Here is a 20,533-nt window from a genome sequence, read left to right on the forward strand (position 1 = left end):
CTGGAAGTGCCTCAGCTAACTCCCTCTTCATTGTCCATGGAATCACTGGGCCTGTTTCTTCTTATTGACCAAATTAATAACTTTTTCTAGATGTATAAACTCTTCCATGTAGGTCAGGAGAACAGTTTGTGCAGCAATGCAGAGCCTCTGGGCCACCAACCCCAGCCTGCTGTGGAAGCAGTGGGGCTCTGTGCACAGATACACAGTACTGTGTACCAGGATAGGAAAGCTCAAGCTCTAAAAAAGAATAAAAATAGGCATGCTGGGCACATAAAGCATAATTCTCAGCTGCTGTGCTGCTGACAGCAGATGAAGGCTGAGAACAAATTACACTGAACATTTCTAGTACCTTGGGAACAGTGAGAAGTGCAGGGCTGGGAAAAAGAATGTGTCTGAGGCCTCCTGGAATTTGGTAGAGAAAAAGAATTGTAGGTACTTACGAGCACTGAATGCCATTTACACTTTGGACTGAACCTGCCTTTCAAAAGATCATCTGATACTTTTCTCTGGAGCCGTGAAGAGCCCCTGTTGTTTAAGGGGGCTATGGGTAATAATGGAGTGTATAGGATGTAGGTTTGAGGGCATGTTGCTGTAAACACTTCACTGAATACTTCACAGCAAGAGCTTGGGAAAAGGAGCAAACATTTTCCTTTCTTGGCAGGAAGAAGCATTGTTCCAACTCAGCTGTATTCCATCCCCTCTTCCCCAAAGAGTTGTGTGGGCTAAAAAAAAATAACTGTAGTAAATCAAAAATAAATGAAAGGAATAGGCATAAAGCAAAAGCAGAGTAGGGGATCATTAGGCTGGCACACAGCAAAGGCAGGCTTGAAGAAAGCTATGGGTGAAGCTCAGACTTCAGCACAGTAATTCTGCAAAGCACTGACAAGAATACTGTTACATTCCTCATGTTTAAGTAGCTCTAAGTAGTTTAAGCTTGGTTAGCACCGTACTCACACAACCCAAAATCTTCATTTCTGCTCTGATGCTGTGATTTCCTCTGCTGGCTGTTCCACTGGCTATTGCAACAAGATTTGTTATCCTTTTTTGAGAGAAAGCTATCCCTGGATCCTAGAAGCAAGAACAAAACAAACAAATAAGCTTATGTACATGGCTGATAATGCATCACCCCCACTGCAGACTCTCCCCAGCCTGCAGACTGCTACTCTGGGCATACCTTGCATCTGAATTCATCTCATTAATGTTCCTCATTGCCTACTTTCATCCTGCTCCCTGGACTTCCATGTTCAACACAGGATGAAGCAACCTCTCCTTTGTTTACTGTTAACCCTCTTTGGGGCTTGGACTGTGCTGTTGCCTTACAGATCTAAAAAGAACCTGGCCACCACTGTGGCTGGGGGCATTAGGCAGCAAGCTGCCATCACCCAAAATTCTCATTATTCCATGCATTTACCATTTCTGCACGGGATATATGAGGGAGAGTACTGACAAAGCTTTTAACATTAAAAACTTCTTGTACAGCATAGGACATTGTCTCCTCAGAACCTTCAAATACAGCAAGGACTGCAACTCCAATTAAGGGTTCTGGTAAAACACCTCCAGCTTGTCCCAGTGCTGTTGCCCTGCAGGTTTTGCTGCTGTCTTGCAGCTTGAAATTTGTCAACTGACCCTGCTACAGGAGCAGCAGTGATGGAAAGTTGCTGCAGGCATTTTTCCAGTGAATATCCACAAAAACCTTCCTTGCAGAAAAGCTGGCCTAAATGAACAATTATGAAATAACAACCACAGGTTTGGAAAATGTCTATTTAGATAAACAGATGCTGGAGATTTGCTTTGGCATTTCAGCCCTTGGTACTCAAAGAATTTTCAAGATGTGTATTGGACTTGTGCAGTCCATTGGGTGTTGTTATGATAATGGCATCTAAAGGTTTCTCCTCTCTCCTGAGGCTGTCTTCCAGTCTGAGGGAGAATACACATTAAGAAAGCTACCTTTTACACAAATTCTTTTTTTAATGAAGTGTATCTCCTGTAGAGTGCAAGATGCTTAATTATTCGTTTGTAGAAAATAAATTGACCAGAGAACTCTTTTAAATACTTCCCAATATGGTTTATACATACATAGATACATATTGTATTTTTATATATAAATTTTATTCTCTTTGATTCATGAAAAGATTTATTTTTCCAACCAAAGAACAGCAGTTCTGAAATCGTGAGGTTGTCTTTCTGAGTGACACAGCAGAGGCTGAGGGAGCTGCAGACATGCTGAAATGGTTACAGGTTGCTTAATTACAAACATGTGAAAACCAGTTAGGTCTTTTCTCCATCTCTCTCCCCATTTTCCCTGCTTCTGTACACGTGTAATAAATACATTTACAAACATCCACAAATAATTGCCATGAAGTAACCTTTAATGATATGGACTTAATCAAAATTAACCTTTAGGCATCACTGAAAAACAGCACAGCATAAAATCATTTTCCTGCCTAAACTCATGCATCTTTTTTTTTTTTAATCAGTAACTTGCAAAGTTAGACAGAATATTTGAAGCCTTTGGATTCCAGAAGGGAAACATCACGTTGCAGTTCACAGTCCACCAGTGACCATATACAGCAATTTCTGTAAAATACAAAATGTCTGACAAAGGAAGAGAATAAACAAGTAAGCAATGCCTCTTTTTAAAGTTATTTCTAAGGATTTGGTGCAGCTTCCAACTCTGCATGATGGTGACAGGCTCTGTTGTTTTTTTTTTCCAGAAACCATTAGTATTGCTCAAAGCCCCAAATTAACACACACTGATGTTGACTTAAAAATACTGTGTATGTACCACTACATAAATATATATGCAAAATAAAGTCCATATCCCATAAAATAGAAAAATGTAATATAGAGTCTACTGGGCAAGGCATACAGGCATACAGTTTTATAACTACATAAATGTAGTTGATATTATTTACAGATGGAAATGGAGACAAACATTATCATCAAATACATTGATTTTATTATTTTTTTGAAGATTTTCACTTGGAACAAAATGATCTGCAACTCCAGCTACCTGGAAAAGTAAAGTGCTCACAATCCATTTAGTGCAATAATGCTGGCTACAAAACTTAAAGAGGAGAAAAAAACAATTAAGAACTAATACCACATTAGCTAGTGGAACCAAACAAAAAATAAGTTTTGAGTTTAAAAGTTTGAGAAGATACGGAAGAGAAATTAAGATAACAAAGCAGACTAACAAGAAAAGAATAATTCTTCAAAGTCAAGTCTTTAGATTGTCAGAAATTAGTAGTGCCAAATGTTGTTTCTCATGGTATTTTGTCCCAGCTTTATCCTGAACATTCTTGGAGACAGCTGTCCCATAATCAAGGAAATGGCACAGACATTCCTGCACATATGACACCATGTAAGCCCAAAGAAAGAAATGAAAGATGAATGTACTCATCAGTCTGACAGCTGACAGTCCTTTATCTCTCAGTGCTTGACTGCGTAATTTCAGCAGTATTCCTTTGTTTAAGTCAGTACTGAGTAGTACGAAACTTGCTTCTAAAATATAATAATTGGGAGCAGATGATAAAAATGAGGGGTTCTTACAAGTTATGTTTTCAGCACTGGATTACAGCAAGCCACAACAACTAAAGATTATACATATTATTTCACCTTGGCATCATAGATCAGAATAAACTTAGGTGAACAGTGAAGTACAACCCATTTAAACAGAGTGACTCTCCAGAGAAAACCATTCTTCTGGATCTGGACCAAATATAATCTCTACAGGGATGCCATGCACAGCACAAGTGAACACCAAAATGCCCACCAGTCTTGGTGAAATTTGGCTGCCTACCCAAATACAGAGGCAGGATGACAGGGGCTTTAGAAAGAGTTTTATTAATCATTTAAAATTAACTCCTGACCTTAACTAGAACTTGTAAAAATTCTCACACACCACCTTCTAAAATCAGAATAATTAAGAAATCTCTCAGATAATGAAACCCAATGCCCTTTTACTGGTTTCACTGAGATGTGGAAGATGCAGCTCTAATTGACAAGCACTTAGTCACTGATCCCCAGACTTCAGAATGTCCCATGGTAAAATTGTGTAAACAAGAATGATGTGATGCAGGCTTACATACATTTTTCTTATGAGTAAAGTTCTTCAGAATAACCTTCTGCCCAAGGGAGAATGATGGGAAAAGACCTTTCTCCCGAAAACTGGGTTATGGACAACTGCTAAATTGGATTATGGACAAATCCTTCTGCTAAGTCATCACAAATGCCTGTAGTCTTAATTAAACTCTAATGAGGAAGGAAATACGCATGTATTGGCAAACATCACCAAGGACCACAGGCAGGACCTCCAGAGTGGGGTGTGGGAGCCAGGCCACAGAGCTTTCAGCCCACAGGGGTGTCTTGTAGCAGCTCTGCTGGTGGGAGCTCTGTGCACCCAGAAGCCCCTGGCACTTAGCAGAGGATTTACACCACCCAAGCAAGACCAGCTGCTCTCAGCCTACCCAGAGTTTTGAAAAGCACCCTCCAGAGCCAGGCCTTCCGTGGGCAGAGGCTGTAGGTTGGACCTGCCGCTCCCAAAGGCCTCACAGGAATCACCACTGCCCTTGGCAACCAAGGCTGCTCTGCCTGGCCAGGAGGTGGCACCTTCTGCCCCCAAACTGGCACGTCACCACTCCCACGGTGGCAGTCTCTGCAGCAGTGCGTGCAGCCCAGCAGCTCACTGCCACTCGAGAGAGTGAGGTTGTCCTGCCCAGGCACCAGGCTTTCAGGTCTCCTGCCTCATGCTGGACAATGCCAGTCATCCCCCGGGATGACAGCACCACGAGGCAGCTGCAGGGAACGGCGCCACCAGTTCCTGCTGCTGTGGCCCCAGGGGCACAGACAGGCCTCTGCCACCTCAGGGGAAGGACGAGCAGTGCCAGGCGCCACTGACTCACCCCTCACCTTCCCACAGGCAGGGGAAAGCTCAGCAAAGCCAGCACAGACCTTTCTTTCCGTTTGCCAAGCCCACTGCTGCCGTCCCAGGGGTGCACAGCCCGTCCTGTCACGGCAGGGAGGCCAAGGGTGATGCAATGAGGCAGCAGAGGCTGTGGCAGCTTCTCCCGTTTATTCGTTCCGCGCACGGGGCAGGAGCGGACGCTGCTCCTCGGCGGGTGGCAGCTCCTCGGGGGGCAGCAGCTCGTAGGTGACGCAGAGGGAGGAGAAGAGGCAGCCCAGGAAGGACATCAGGCTGGAGAAGTACATGGCACTGCTGGCGCTGCCCACGGCCGCTGTCAGCGGCCCCATGGCCAGGGCCACGAGGATCTGCGCCAGGAAGTACTGGCAGCTCAGCAAGGAGATGTCAACGCCCATCCCACGCCGCGTGCCCTCCGCCTGCGAGCCTACGAACTGCGGGGACACAGCCACAGAGTAAGGGGGTGTCCCGGGGGCTCCTGTCCCCTCCCCAGCCCGGGGCTCACCTCTCGGCTCTGGTAGTAGTCGCAGAGCAGGGAGTAGGGCAGCGTGCAGAGCGTGGCGAACAGAATGCCGTAGGTAGCGCACAGGGACAGCAGCACGTAGACATTCCTGGAGAGCGTGGCCAGGCCCGTGCCCAGCCCAAAGGCCAAATATGCCACAAAGTACAGTGTCCGTGTGCTAAAGCGCTCCTCCAGCTTCTCCAGCACGGCTGCAAGAAAATGGTACAGCTTTCGGGGTGAACTGCAGCCCTCCCCACTGCCACCCTTCAGTGCGGCTGAGGGGTCACCTGTGGTTAGGTTAGGCAGCCACATCTCAGTGGCAGCCACTAGACCTCTGAGGAAGTGGTGGCTTGCACCTGAGTGCCAAGGACTCCTTCCAAATCTGGCTGCCATGATGCAGCATTGCTGCCCTATCTGCACAGAGGACACGGCAGAGCTGGAGCCTGGCAGTGCCCCTCTCTCAGAAGGGTAAACGGGAACTGGTGGGGGTGGGAAGGCAGAGGCATGACACACATGACAAAGTGCTGGGGTGGCACATGACACCTGAGTGCTCTGCCTGGGACACACAGGCACTGGGTGGTGCTACACCACAACTGTGCAGCCTATGGTGACTGCACGTATCTCTGCATTCAATGTACACTGAAAATGCCACCTGTGAAAGGAACCACATCCTAAGAGAGATGTGTTTTCACTGGATTGCTGACCTCACCTGCTGTCAGTGCAGGCCCAGCTAAGTAGCAGAGGTAACAGGGTGAAAAAGAACACTCTGCTACAGCACTTGTGCCATGTGGTAGGCTGCCTGCACCATAAACACTGGCCTACTTGTTGCAGAAACACCACTTCCAAGAAATGTATCTTTTCCCAAAGTAGTAGTTAAGAAAGCTGTACCAAGTACCTGAATAGAAAGCAGCACTGAATGCATAGATGCACATTCCCCAGCAGCCCATGGTGACCCCAGTGTTGTACTTCTGATACTCATCTGAGTTGTGAGGTGCTTTTGGGTTCCCTTGGAACACTACTTCTCCCATGAAGTCAGTATAGAAGAGCAACATCCCCTCAAATGAAAGCCAACCTGAAAGAAGCGAGAAGTAACCTATTAGGATTTCAGAATATCTGTTTCCCCTTGTAAGCTTACATAGATGTTATCAGCTATATTACAAATCACACCCTAGGACAGGTTGTGCAACCTGAGTGTTACATAATATCCAGCCACATTTATCTGAGACCGCTGCTCTCTGTGCATAATGCTGCAATGTTTGTTAAAGACATTCAGGCTCTTAAAGACCAAGATTTACCATTTGAATTCCTAAGTGGAAACCTCTAGGCTGACTAAAGGCCACAAAATACTGGTTTAGCAAGAGAGAAAAATAGATGACAGCAGTCTGAGCTGTCTTCAGGTTCTGACAGGACACAGTGTTCAGTTTAACAGAGTGGCTCATCCCATAGTAATTTCAGGTTGCTGTTATCCTCCCACACAGGACTGGAAAGAGTGCTTCTTATGTCATGGTTGCAGCCTCCAGAGTGCCTCTGACACAGTTAAAAACTCTGCTCACAAATTGGCACCAAGGCCATTGATGCAGGCAATCCCTTAATTCCTTTCACAGCCAATGAGTATTAATTACCTGGTCCCTTCTGTCCAACTTTGTGTAAACTGGAATGACTGCAAGCGCTTCCTAAACACCAGTCACACATCAGTTAAGAGTAAAGGTAACACTGTACTGGTTACAGGCACTCCTGCAATGCCTCACTCCACACCTCCCTCCTCTTGGCCTGTTCTGGGACCCCTGCACATGAGCAGTCACAGGGAGGAAAGTAAATGCCTGTCTCAGGGTGTAAGCATGGAAATCCAACTAATCTCATCTTTCTGTTTGGTGTGAACATTCCCCTTAAGACATGCTGATTTAGGCTGTTGTTGTTCCCTTTCTAGGAACACAGGCTTTACTGCTTTGCTGGAGTGTTTTGGGTTTTTTTTTCCTTTCTAAGTGTTCTAAGAAGGTACCTCATTGGTATCTATACAGAAGAAATCAAGTTGTCCCTAGTTAGCAGCCATTGGAGCAATAGATAAAATACTGAGAAAGGTTCACCCCAGGTAGAGTCCTTCCTGGTGAAGGCAAGAGGGTGCTTTGGGAGTACCTAAGAAGTGGTTGATGCAGAGGTTCCGGAGAGCCTTGGGCATGTGGCAGATGGTAGAGCAAAGCAGCTTCACAGACAGGGGCTGCTCCGAGGTCTCACTCGATTCATTCAGCTCGCTCTCATACTTCACACCATTCAGCAGGATATTAGCAACCTGCACCATAAGAACTGCCAGGTCAACAGGCACAGTAAGGGAAGCACAAACATCTTCTAAGCAGATGTATGCAATATTGCACACCTATCTGATCATCTGAAAGTTAAACTTTGCTGCTGGAGTTTGTTGACTGGGAGATTAAGAAGTGTATTAGACTGGAACAAGTGACAAATGGCAGCAAGGCACTGTAGCTTTCAGTATGCTTGAACCAGTTCTCTTCCCTTTTCTAGGGTACTTGGTAACCACATTCAGATGCACAGACACAATGGGAATGCATAAATTCCATTGCATTTATAGGAGCTGTACCCACTTTCAGGTGAATGTGGATCCTGAAGTTTTAGAGACACTGAGGAAGAAGAGGATGAGTTGAATTGAAACACATTATCATTGCTTGCTAACCTCAACCCTCAACCTCAGTGTGCTCAGTCTGTAAAATCCTGGCCCTAACGAAGTCTGTTCTCACAAACTGGGTCAAAGTACAGCAACAACAAACAAAACAAACAAAAAAACACCACCCCCAAATAATTAAAATAAAATAAAAAATCCCCAAACCAAACCAAACCAAATCAAACCAAACCAAACCAAAAAATAACAGAGGACCGTTTACCTCATCCCAGATCATAAAAAAATGGGCCAGCATGCAGATGTCTCAGACATTCCAAGTTATCACCAACAGTGGGAGGTGAGGTCAGAGTCTTATCCCTCAGTAAGGGAAAGCTCACATCCCTGATGGAGCCAGATGTAATGACTGCCATAAGGAGAAGCTCATGGGAGAATCCTATCCCTGGCCCTATTTTGCAGGTCTTTCTGTGGAAAGGGAAGATACAGGCTCAATAAAAATATGACCTTTTCTTTCATGTGGTAGCTCCCTTGGTAGTGAAGCAGGACTAAAAATACTGACCTAACCCTCACAAGTGGCCCAGTTAAGAGTGGGACATTCCCATTTCTACCATCTTAACAAAGGCAGCTGACAGACTGTCAGCCATAATTCACACTCTACCCACTACTTTACTGGTAGAGTCATAGCAGGTGTGCTGTTCCTAAAATGACTTTTATGAGGAAGCTGTCACAAGACAGCTTTAATTAAAATTAAATTTGTGCACCACACATTTAAACTCTATGAAGATATTAATAACACTCATGTTTACATGGTCTTCTCATTGATTTCCTGCTCTTACCTGTTGGCTGAAGGTTACATTTCTTCTTCTGTTATTCTCTGGGCAGTGTCCTGTTACAGCATCTGGAATGGCCAAGGTCTGAGGTCTTTTCAAGATCCCCGATGACCGTGGCTTTATTGCATCCAGTGATCCCACTCTCAGCACATCACTATCAGGCCCTGATGTTAAGCTGCTCTCCCCTTGCTCCAGAATTCCATTTGATCCATGGTAACAGCCATCAGGCACCCGAGGAAAGCTGACACTGACAGGCTGCCTGGACAAACTAGCTGGAAGTGTCATGTAACTATTATGCCCGCCTGTAAAACAGTCTATAAGCACACTGTCAATATTGGAAGTCCCAAAGGATGATGCAAACTCATTAATTCCCGTCAAAGAATTGTCTCTGCTGATAAAACTCCCGTATTTTGGCGTGAGTGGGCTCATGGGGGAAACAGGACTCGTAAAACTTTCATGTAAGTGAGCTGAGTTATGAGAAGCAGAGTTTTCATTTACACTGTCCTCAAAGAAGAAAGGTGGAGAAGGAGGGAGAGGAAGACTTGGACTTTTCATCACCTTTTTCTTCCTGTTAGAGGACTTTAATGGTCTCTCTGGAATGCTAACTAGAGTCAGCACAGTAGCAATAGTCAGTACAACTGAGGTGAAGACATAGATGACACGAAGTTGCCCTCCTACAGCTTTTCCAAAACTGGTTTTATCCCAGTGTATTCCTCCAACAACATAACCAAAGCCACCTCCAAGACCTGGTGGAAAAACAGAGCTAAGATTATCTTCCCTATGCAGTCCCACAAGTCAGTAGCAGCACAGCATAACTTGTCTAATGAATCATGAGAAAAATCTGACATTTCTGTTTTACCATTTGATCCCTTTTCACTTCAAATGCACTAATTAACACAGCTGTTCCACAAGGACAGTCTGGATGTACCAACACGGTACAGAAAGAGGGAGAAAGTGCTGTGAAAGTGATGATACAAATAATTAAAAATTTTATCTTTTCTTTGCCAAGAACAAAACACCTTACCTTTAGCTATTTCAGTCCGTAAACAGAAGTGTCCACCAGCCTTGTGACAAGGCTCTGCAATCATTCAGCTAAGACTGTTTTCCTGAAAGTGAAAATCCATTTTCCTCATATGAGGAATGCAGATCTAACTAAGACAGATCCAAACACTTCAGAAGCGTAGCAAGCTCATTACTCAGCATTGTGTTGACAGTGCACAAAACTCTGCCTCTGTGTTACTACCGATGAACAGAGAAGTTTTGAGAGCACCTCTCTCTCTCGCCATTCACATGGTGAAAGTCTTACAACATCTCCTTTCTTACTCACAAACACATTCAAGAGTGTGGAATAGTCTCCTAGAACAGGGCAACACAGCGATTGAAGATGACAGCAGTGAGGGATCAAGAGCACCCAGTATGCACTTTCACCTCCAACAGAGCAACTACTGGATACATATTCCACACCTGCAGGAAGCCAAACCTCCTCCCTCAAGGGATTTGTTTCCATAAGTCTTACAAAATATGTGAGGGACCTTCAGATGAACAGCCCAAGACTGTATCTTGTTTGAGTTGAGGTAGTCTGCCTCAGTCATTATACTTTATATTCAGGATATATACATTATATTCAGGAAAAGACCAGCATTTACACTCTGCTTTCTCACAGCAGGGCTTGTTTACTCAGGGTTCATTTCTCCCAGGAAGCACCAAGAAGACATACCTGCTAACAAAGCATGGATGTTGAGGCCCCTGTCTTGATCCACTGGGCTGCACACATCCATCATGTAGGCATGACTGGGATTGTCTGCTGAATCTGCACTGAAGTCCATGAGGACAACACCACAGACCGTAAGGATGATACCCCATTTGTGGTTATTCTCAGTGTCAGACAAGGCACTCCCTATATCTTTGCCATTCAGCATAAGTGAGAGCCCAAGCAATGCTCCTAGGAACAAAACCAAAACAAAATCAGTCACTATTTGTAAGCAAGCCTGCAGAGCTCCAGACTCCAGAAGCATTATTTTACCTGCACAACCTTGCAACAAGAACTACTGCTCTTGTTCATATCAATGCAGCCTGGGAAATTAGTGTGGCTTATAGGATACACATAATCCTTTTCCACTATTCGAGCTTAATAAATGTGTAGAGTTTACTTTGGCCAAAACCATCCCCATTCTTGACCCTCAAAACATCCTTTCAGACTCTGAGAAGCTTCTGTGTGTGGATGTCCAGCTGCCAAAGCATCAGTTCAGTGTCACTCACCATCTTCTTCAGAGCCACAACACCCAACACCTCAGGAGCACTTTGTTCAGCTTAGTGCCACAAGGGATGTCACAGAAGAGAGATGCACAATGTTTTTACGTGTTATGCCCATCATTTCTAAAAGACACACCTACTGCTAAAACCAGAATGAAAGGTCTTCTCCTCCCAAATCTTGATGTGCATCTGTCACTCCAGGCTCCCAGCAAAGGCTGTAGCAAAAACCCTAGAAAAAAGAATCACCAATGAAGAGGATTTTTCTACAAGTCTGTCTCACAGAGGAGTTGAAACAGGCATGCCATAAAAGGCAGTTAAGGCAGGACACCACAGTGCAGTGACACCCCCAGTCAGCACTGGTCACCCAGGAGCACACACACTGCACACTGCCTGGCACTGCCCAGGACAGGGACTGAGTAACACAATGTGCTGCTGCTCACTGCTGGGCACTTCACTCTGCATCTGTAACAGAGTTTGACACCAGGTGAAGAGTCAGAGTACAAGTTACACATTCTTAAGCACTCTGTTCCTTACAAGCTATTTCATTTATCCCATATAAGATGTGAGATCCCCTGCAGGATTAGCTTGGAAAACAGCAGGAAGCAAATAAACAAGTAGGAAAAGTGTCTGTAATTAATTTGTGCCAGCCCATTAGGAGGGGCCTATCTCTTCTTCTGAAGCACATGTTGTGAGTACAAGAACAGGCAGAACAAAATTTTCCAAGTGGCATCCATAGTAATGGATACACTCCCAGCCCTCCTCTGTGCTAAGGCAAGTAAATCAACACCTGTATCATGAGTGGTGGATGGTCTTTCATCATAGGAACACCCCATTTGTTTCAGAAAGTTAAACAGTAGAAGTCAATCCCACTCTTCTTTTTTTCACACACAGTTGAAAACTGTCTCTGTATGCTTTTTTTCATGGGGACATAAACGGATACACCAATCTTCTTATGCTTGTTTTGAAATACAGGAACAGAGCAACCAAACATTACCCTCACAAAAGTTTTAAGAGAAGCTATTAAAAGAACAGATCTTTTGAGCACATTGGTCTTATTTCAAGGCAGGGCACATGAAGATTTATCCTCCTATTTGTTTATCTAAAATTATGGTTAGTACATCTTGAGAGAATATAGTCATGAACAGCTGAGGTACTGCAAACAAAAAAAAAAAAACCCCATAAGAGAAAAAATAAGAGGGAAGAAATAGCATCAAGAAAAATTACCTAATATAGGGCTGATGAACCACACCATTCCATACAGTTGGTCTGGAAGCCCCATCTGGAGCAGCACAGGTGTGACATAGGCTGTTTCCATGGCATAGCTGAATTCAAGCCCAAAGAGAATGCACCCATTGAAAAGAAGTTCCAAAAAAGACCTCTGAGGCTGGAGATCCCCAAAGTCAACCAGATCAATAGGACACGGAGTATTTGGCGGTGGTGGCGGCGAGGGCCGGATGTGTTTTCTCCTTTTCGGGTGTCTTTTGAAGTTGTTGGCCCGGTGACTTATGTGCCGTGTGGGCAGCCCAGAATAGCCTGGAACTGGTGACCTCCACACCTCCTGAGAAGCCACACCTGACAAGAGTGCAGCATCGCTCACAGGGCTTGGTGCAGATGGTGGAATCATCATGGTCTAGAAGACAAATAGCTCAGAACAAAATGCTTGAGGTAAGAAAAAATTAGTTTAATTTTTTTTACTGAAGTTCAAGTCATTTCTCAACATTTCACATATGAAGTGTGGCCTTTGTGTTTGTTACAACCCCTTCTTTCCATCTCTTGATGGAAGGCATTTGTGTTTTATGGGCACACCTGCACCTTTCCACAAATGAGACACCAGAGATACTGTCTAGGTTACCTAAGTATTTGCCTGCCATCACAGGAGATTGAGACTGAAATATTTAAAACAATTAACAGTCACAGATGTCACACTTCCCAGAAGTTCCCAATGGGTCAGCAAAGGGTTTATATTTATGTAGAATTCACTTGAGTTAAACTCACTCGAGCTAAAAAAAATAAATCACAGTCTCAGTCTATGTTTACAATAATGCAAAGCTGTGGACTGGCAGCAGATTCCAGACCCCTGCTGCAACATGAAATCACTTTGGCAAAAAATCCTTTTGGGACTGATCCTACCACTACTGCTGCTTGTGCTGAGGCCAAGACTTAATGCAACACCTTTTCTCAATAACCACGTTTGGTTTTATTCCTATTGCCATTCCTGAATTCAGCAGAGATATCCCCACTGCAAGGACAGGGTCTGATCCTTAGGGACTGAATCGTGAGAAGAAGATACATACCCCACAAGCCACCCTCAGAACTGCTACTCCTCTTTCAGTGCTTAATGGTACCCAAGTGCTGAATAGGCTCCTTGGATCTCATCAGAATCACTCCTGTAGCCAAAGCATTCACAGTGTGGTGGGTAAAACAGCCAAATGGTTTCCAAAATAGCACATCAGATAGATGCCAACAGATCTGCTGCATAAACGAACCACATGTGATTTCTTGATTCTTTTTGCCAGAAATGGAAACAGCTCATGAGTGAAGTCTGACTTTTTCTTTATGCCTCCTTGTCCACAGACCAAAGCTGTTCCTATACAAGAACAGCTCCACATCACCCCATCCCTCTTCAGAAAACCCTCACAACTGCACACTCATGCAACAAGTCTCTTAATTTTTTTCTTAAAGTTCCCCTGGGGAAAAAACTCCCAGCTCTTCTACTCTTTGGCTGCACAGCACTCCCCTAAATCTCATGTTTTCTGCTTCTTTGTCTGGGGCATTTCATACACTGGTCTTCCTTCCTGTAGCCCTTAGTCTAGACAAAGCCACAATTTGCTGCATATCCCCAACCACTACCAAAAGCAGAACTCCATAAGGCCATGTATACCATCACGCTAGCACAAGCATTGTTAAGCATGGTGGATGATGCCTACACAGACCAATCCCCAGCTCTGTGCAGGGATCCAGAGACACTGCACAATGCAAAACTGACTGCCAAACACCTCACAAAGATTGCAGCTGGAGTAACTTTGAGTGCATTTGAGGGCCAAGGAGGATACGGAAGAATGAGAGTGAGAGGACATCTATTGAAATATTGCTAACATTATATCAAGGGTTCCCTTAAGACTGCTTCTCCTGAGACCAAGGTGTATATCACGCAAGAGAAAAGCAATTCATAATCTCAGCTGCACATCTTGACAACCCTCACCTCACCAACAGCAAGCTGCATCTTGCTGGGTAAGCTCATTAGCCACAAAGCCCCATACAAGGACCAGCAAGAAAGAGAAGAGTACAGAGACTTTGTGAAGATATCTGCACCAGTGTTCCCCTTAACATTTTTTCTGCAAATTACTGAAAACTTCTTATGACCTATGTATCTCACAAGCAGAGTACTTACTTTGCAGAGTACCTTTATCAGCCTCCAGGACAAAGTAATTTCCTCACAATGAGAATTTATTAAAAATAAGGAGATACCTGAAAGAAGACATAATGAAAACCCAATCAGATTCATGCCAGTTCCTTTAACAAGCCTTTCACAGAGCCATGACAATGAAGAGAAACTAGCAGCCCCCTTCACTATTATACCTTGCCACTTGCACAGATGATGTTATCTCCTTATCTCCATCTATTAATTTCATTCTAGATCCTCCTTTATCTTCCTGCTCTTTACTGTGTATTGTAAAGCAATTGCATTCCAAATCATAAGTGGCAACGTTTCAGTGATATAAGGAATGAACCCCTCTATGCATGACTCAAAAATACACGTGGTGACCTGCAATTACTTGAAATGAAAGGCTATAATTGACAGCATGCCACTGGTCCAGCAGAAAATCACTGCAAAACTATGAACTGAGTCTATACCCTTAATCCCCATTTTTCTCAACTTACTGGTTGTTCACAGGAAGACATCTCAAACCTGCCCTCGGGTAAATCTACGTGGTGATCAAACAGCGGCAAGGCAGGAAACCTCTCCCTCAGCGTGGCTGCTAGCCCTCAGTGTCAATAGCTATCTGGGATTTTTGGCACTCGATGTCTGTTATACCAACTGCACATCACAATCCGGAAGGCGATGCTGGCTCTGCCGGCTGCCATCCGCACAAACGTGTGTGCACAGAAAATGTGCTTGGCAGCCAGGGTCACCTGCCCTCACCGCTCCTCCTGAGCACCGCCACGTCGAAAATGAGTCTTTACTTTTCTGGCAGAATCTGGTTCCAATTTTTCTGCGTCGGGTACCGCGGGCTCCAAAATCCCTACGGGGGGAAGGCAGGCCCTGACCCTGGTGCTGACCCGGCCGCCGCCTGCTCATCCTTTGTGCCGGCCGGAGAGGAGCCGCGCCGGTGGCGCCGCGCCCCCGCCCCCTCACGGCCCCTCACGGCCCCTCACGGCTCCTCACGGCCCCTCACGGCCCCTCACGGCCCCGGGCCTCGCGTCCGCCCCGGCCGCCAGCGCGCAGCGACCCCCGCGCTCCCGGCCCCGCCGCCTCACCTGCCCGGCCCGGCCCGGCCCGCACTGCGCCGCGCCGTGACGCCAGCGGCCCCGCCCCGCCAGCCGCGGGAGGCTCCCGGCCGCTCTGCCCCCGCCCGCCACCGCCCCCGGCCCGGCACCGCCTCCCCGGGGAGCCCCCGAGGCTGCGGCGGCGCCGGCAGGAGCCGGGTCGGGGAAATCTCCCCCTGTTCACGGCAGCACCCACCGCCCGCCGGCCTCGGTGCAGCAGCGCTCGCTGCAGCCGCTCCCGCCCCGGACAGATGCAGCTGCCGGGCCCTCGTTCCCAAATTGGCACTGATGAGGCGGATCGTGATAGGATTTTTAGCGGGTGCAGAGATATTTTTTGATAGGCCTATAGAGCAGATGCCGTAGAACATGCTGCACTTCTCTATTTAACGGTCTTCCCCTTCCTAGGCTAAAGAAATTAGGCAATTTTACTTTATAGTGCCATATTTGGGATTGTGTTTCAAATTTCTTTATGGTTTGCAAACAAAGATGTAATTACATAGTGCAGTCTGCTCTACTTTTAAAATAAAACTTAAAATTCAGAGCGTTAATCATTAAGCATTCTTAATTTTATCTTCAGAGGTTACCATAACACTGCAGGAATCCCTAGTATATATTAGTATTTAGGTCTTGTATCAGGAAGATGGCAGATAAATCACTAGTCACAGTAGGAATAAAAGGAATCGTGCCATTTGTCTGTAGAAAAGCAGCTCTAATTCATGCGATAGAGGGTGCAATCACATTTGGAAAAGACGGCAAAGAGCACTGTCTGAAGCAAGTAGGGTTCAGATAGGGGACAAGCTCATATAAAGCCTAACAAGAAACTGTGAGAAATTGGGATAATCTTGCAGCACACAAGGAAAGGCACAAGAGACCACTGCACATTCCTATTGCCATGGATTTCTTGCCACCTGATCTGTGTTGTTCAACTATTTTACATCAGTTTGGCCATGATATTAGTCAAGTATTCTTCATCAGTGTTTATGTAATTAAACATCAGTGAAAGGGACCTGTGTACACTTAGGGTTATTGACTCACAACATGACATTGGCAGGGCAGAAAGGGGTTTGTACTTGTCTAAATGAAAAGTGGGGTTTGGTTCCTCAATCCTCAAATGTTCTTCCTCAAAAACCACAACCCCAAACACCATGTCCACAGTCCCAGCCAAACTCTTCCCTTCTCTGCTTCCTAAGACAGGGCTATCTGTAAGCACCTTGTTCCTAAACTGACCCTAAGGTATGATTGTGCCAGATTAGGTAAAACTGAGCAAGAAATTTATCATGCTCTGGCATTGTTGCACTGTTGTTGTCAGTAATTTGACACCATACATCTTTTCATCTCCTCCCCTATCAAAATGCTCATGCAAGATAAACTAAACAGAGATGAGAGAGTCAATCCAATGCCATAGATGGCACATCTAAGTAATGGAATAATGTAAAAAATACACCTATTTGCCACAAACAGCATGTGTTCTATGCCAGACACCACTGCAGGCTTCTATTGAGGATAAAACAGGTTCCCCATTTCACACACATTTTATCCCCAGTGCCCTTGGCAGATTGAAGCTAATTTGGTACTGGGATATCCCTCACCTCTCTGTGCTCAGCTTTTCCTTTTGCTTCCCCAGATATGAAGCTTCTGGGTCTCCACCAACCCAGCCTTGCCACATGCCACTTCTCAGTGCTGATCCACATGGCTGTGGCCACACCAGGATGCTGTGTCTGCACCCATCTCTCATCACAATATCCACAATATTCACTATTCCACTTGCTGCCTATTGAGAGAACAAACTGGTTTTAGAAGCCACATTCATAATGAACTGATTAAAATCACTGCAGTTGCTCTGGAAGAAAACAATCCCATTCTCATTCAAAACAACCCATGCTAGAGCTCTGCAAACACTGAGAAGATCAAAACAGCACTTAAGAGTCCCATCCCTTGTCAGCAAGGATGACTTTTTGTTCCACTTGGGCATGGAGAGTGGGTTATATCACTAATGCTGGCAAGAGTCATGGCCATGATTTTTCCTCATAAATGTATTTGAGATATTAAACTCATGTTTATTCCATGGTCAATTAAATAAAATTGTCTGCTCAAAACTTAAACAGATTAACTCTTACACCATTTAGCACAGTTTGTCCATTTGCGGACAGTGGGACAAGTAACTCTAGTCCTTCCCAGGATAACAACAAAGGAGAGAACAAAAGCAATTCCTGCTGTGCATTCATTTATTAGCATCCTTTGGGTTTTAGACAAAACAGAAACCACAAATCTCCTCTCCTCTGTGAGCTTGCACATAAAATGCTGTTGAAATGTAAAGTTACTCATTTACTTTGTACCAGTTTAACCCAACAACGTTCAAAAGAGCAGGTTTTGGTGGTGAATACCTACTGCTATGAATCTGCGCTGTTCCCTCCTAACTTCTCTGGGTGCAAGATGCTTTGCATTCACTAAACACTTTTGTTAAGTCCTTCCACAAAGCAGCTTCTGACAGCATATTCATCTCTGTTCATTTACAGCTTGATGTTAGGCTCACTGTTTCATTTGCCAGCAGGCCTCATTATTTGCTTTGCTCAGATCAGACCATTCCTCTGTTTCTTGGAAACCTCTCTTACTATCCCCATAATCCTTTCCTCTGAAGCAGACATTAGCTCCAGTCGAGTGAAATTCTGTGCAAGACACCAACAGAGAGTATGTTGTTCTCCCTGTTGAAGAGCAGGGCTTCAGTTCTGCGGTGTTGGGTGTTTCTTTTTCTCCTTTTGTCTTAAAATTAATTTAAAACATCTTTCAGTTCGGTTCAGTGGATCCACGATGTCATTCTGTGATCCATCCAGAATTGGAAGCTTCTTTTCCAAACATGACTTGAAGTTTTGAGGGGAGAAATACAAAGTCTGTAGCAAACAGACTCACCATGGAAATTGTTTGGTGCTTGGGGGCTGCTGCTTCAGAACACCCAAAGGCCAAATGAATGCTGGAGCAAAGATGAATCTATGCTCAATAAGTCAAGAAAGAAGAGGCCTGATGGGTTACCAAGTTTTTGTGTCTGCAGAGAGACCTGTGCATACACTTGTCATGGTTTGATACTGGCCAGATGCCAGACACCCACAGAAGTCATTCGCTCACTCTCTTCTGCTATAGCTGGGCAGAGGAAAGGGAAAAAAAAATAATAAAGGGCTTATGAGTTAAGAACTGAGAGAAAAATACTTCAATGGCAAAACAGGCTCAAATTTAAAGGTATAAGGTAGATTTATTATTAACATAGTCAGAGGAGGAGAATGAAAAGTAAAAAAAAGCCTTTAAAACACCTTTTCCCCTCCCCAGCCCTTCCCTCTTTCCCACCGACAGCACAGGGACACAGGGCATGGAGGTTTTGGTCAGTTCATTACTCGAGATCTTGTTCTGTTTGCTCAGGGAGGGGAGTCTTTCTCTGCTATGCCGGGGGGTCCCTGCCATGGGCAAACAGCCCTCCCAAAACTGTTGTGGAGTGAGTCACTCGTCCTGGGGTGCAGTCCTCGAAGGATCAGCTGCTCTAGTTTGGGATCAGAGCCCTCTCTCTCCATCTCTGGGATCAGGGCCCTCTCTCTCCATCTCTGGGATCAGGAGCCCTCTCTCTCCATCTCTGGGATCAGGGGCCCTCTCTCTCCATCTCTGGGATCAGAGCCCTCTCTCTCCATCTCTGGGATCAGAGCCCTCTCTCTCTCCATCTCTGGGATCAGGGGCCCTCTCTCTCCATCTCTGGGATCAGAGCCCTCTCTCTCCATCTCTGGGATCAGGGGCCCTCTCTCTCCATCTCTGGGATCAGAGCCCTCTCTCTCCATCTCTGGGATCAGAGCCCTCTCTCTCCATCTCTGGGATCAGGGGCCCTCTCTCTCCATCTCTGGGATCAGAGCCCTCTCTCTCTCCATCTCTGGGATCAGAGCCCTCTCTCTCTCCATCTCTGGGATCAGGAGCCCTCTCTCTCCATCTCTGGGATCACGGGCCCTCTCTCTCCATCTCTGGGATCAGGCCCCTCTCTGTCTATTCACGTCTCCCACTAGATCACAGCTTTCTCTGGCATCCACCCTCTTAGCTGTGAGCACTTTTCCCACAGGCTGTGAGTGGATCTCTGCATCCCCCGTGGACTTCATTCATGACCAGGGCACAGTTTGTTTCCCCATGCTCCTCACCATGGCCTGCAGAGGAATCTCGGCTCTGGTGCCTGAAGCGCCTCCTCCTGTTCCTTTTTCCCCACTGCCCTCGGTGCCGCCATGTTGTTTTCCCTCACACGTCCTCACTTCCTCCTCTCCTCTGACTCAAGAAAACTGCTGCTCGTAGGTACCATTGCCAACAAGTTCCCCCAGTGGAAGAATGCTGGCAGGACCTCACGGTACCGAGAAGTTGATCTCGTCTGGGTTTCGCGTCGGGAGTCGCTCCCACGTTTCCGCGGCCGGCCGGGCGGTCCAGCCGCCATGGTGCGGGCAGTGGCGGCCGCCGCGGCGCGGGCGCTGCTTGACGCCTCTCCTCGTGCAGGGAGCCGGGAGGAGAAGCCGCTGACGACCCTGCCCTTCTGCCCGTGGCACGGCTGCCCAGGCTCACCCCGGGCCACCCCAGGATGGCCACAGAGCCTCGGCACCCCTGGGAAAACAGCGCTTCCGCTGTTCTGATTTTCTTCTAAAATGCGTCATCGCAGCGGTGTTACCAACCTCTGACTGGGCCGGCAGCGTGGCCATCTTCAGAGCCATCAGAGATTGGCTCTGTCAGACGTGGTGGAAGCTTCCAGCAGCTTCTCACAGAAGCCACCTCCGTGGCCCTCCCTGCTACCAAAAACCAGGCAGTGCCAAATCAACACATCACTCTGCAAACTCTCTGTCACTTCCTACAGAACAGCAGGCAGCTGGCCTCTATACAAGTACAGTCTTCAGGGAAAGACTTTT

At 46.0% G+C, this 20,533-nt stretch overlaps 1 protein-coding gene across 5 annotated transcripts; it reads right to left on the minus strand.

The window, feature by feature from the left end:
• Window positions 1-2,348: 2,348 nt before the first annotated feature.
• SLC45A1 (solute carrier family 45 member 1) lies at window positions 2,349-15,648 on the minus strand. Of its 5 annotated transcripts, none has more exons than XM_005528318.3 (11): window positions 15,018-15,366; window positions 14,527-14,603; window positions 13,430-13,607; window positions 12,360-12,765; window positions 11,272-11,364; window positions 10,600-10,824; window positions 8,889-9,628; window positions 7,557-7,710; window positions 6,319-6,495; window positions 5,427-5,632; window positions 2,349-5,355 (listed from the first exon to the last, which is right to left on the minus strand). In XM_005528318.3, exons 4-11 carry the CDS (start codon window positions 12,760-12,762, stop codon window positions 5,074-5,076), a joined length of 2,280 nt encoding a protein of 759 aa, XP_005528375.2. In that variant the 5' UTR covers window positions 12,763-12,765; window positions 13,430-13,607; window positions 14,527-14,603; window positions 15,018-15,366; the 3' UTR covers window positions 2,349-5,073. The 5 variants fall into 5 exon arrangements, with proteins under 5 accessions (XP_005528375.2, XP_087922559.1, XP_087922558.1 ...); XM_088066433.1 differs by having other exon boundaries at window positions 12,360-12,780; XM_088066432.1 differs by lacking the exon at window positions 15,018-15,366 and adding an exon at window positions 15,615-15,648 and having other exon boundaries at window positions 12,360-13,607.
• Between the last annotated feature and the right edge of the window lie 4,885 nt (window positions 15,649-20,533).

Source organism: Pseudopodoces humilis, chromosome 24, assembly GCF_049639895.1.
Source record: "Pseudopodoces humilis isolate 2021_Gansu_Grassland_sample_001 chromosome 24, ASM4963989v1, whole genome shotgun sequence".
Classification (NCBI taxonomy): Eukaryota; Metazoa; Chordata; class Aves; order Passeriformes; family Paridae; genus Pseudopodoces; species Pseudopodoces humilis.

Excerpts from the sequence above, each read along its gene's own strand:
- SLC45A1 (XM_088066432.1), bottom strand. The coding sequence starts at position 12,762 with ATGATGATTCCACCATCTGCACCAAGCCCTGTGAGCGATGCTGCACTC. Across the intron at positions 11,365-12,359 it reads GTTCATCAGCCCTATATTAG|GGTTTTTGCTACAGCCTTTG; the intron begins GTAATTTTTCTT and ends TCTTTTTTCTAG. Across the intron at positions 5,356-5,426 it reads ACTACTACCAGAGCCGAGAG|TTCGTAGGCTCGCAGGCGGA; the intron begins GTGAGCCCCGGG and ends GTGTCCCCGCAG.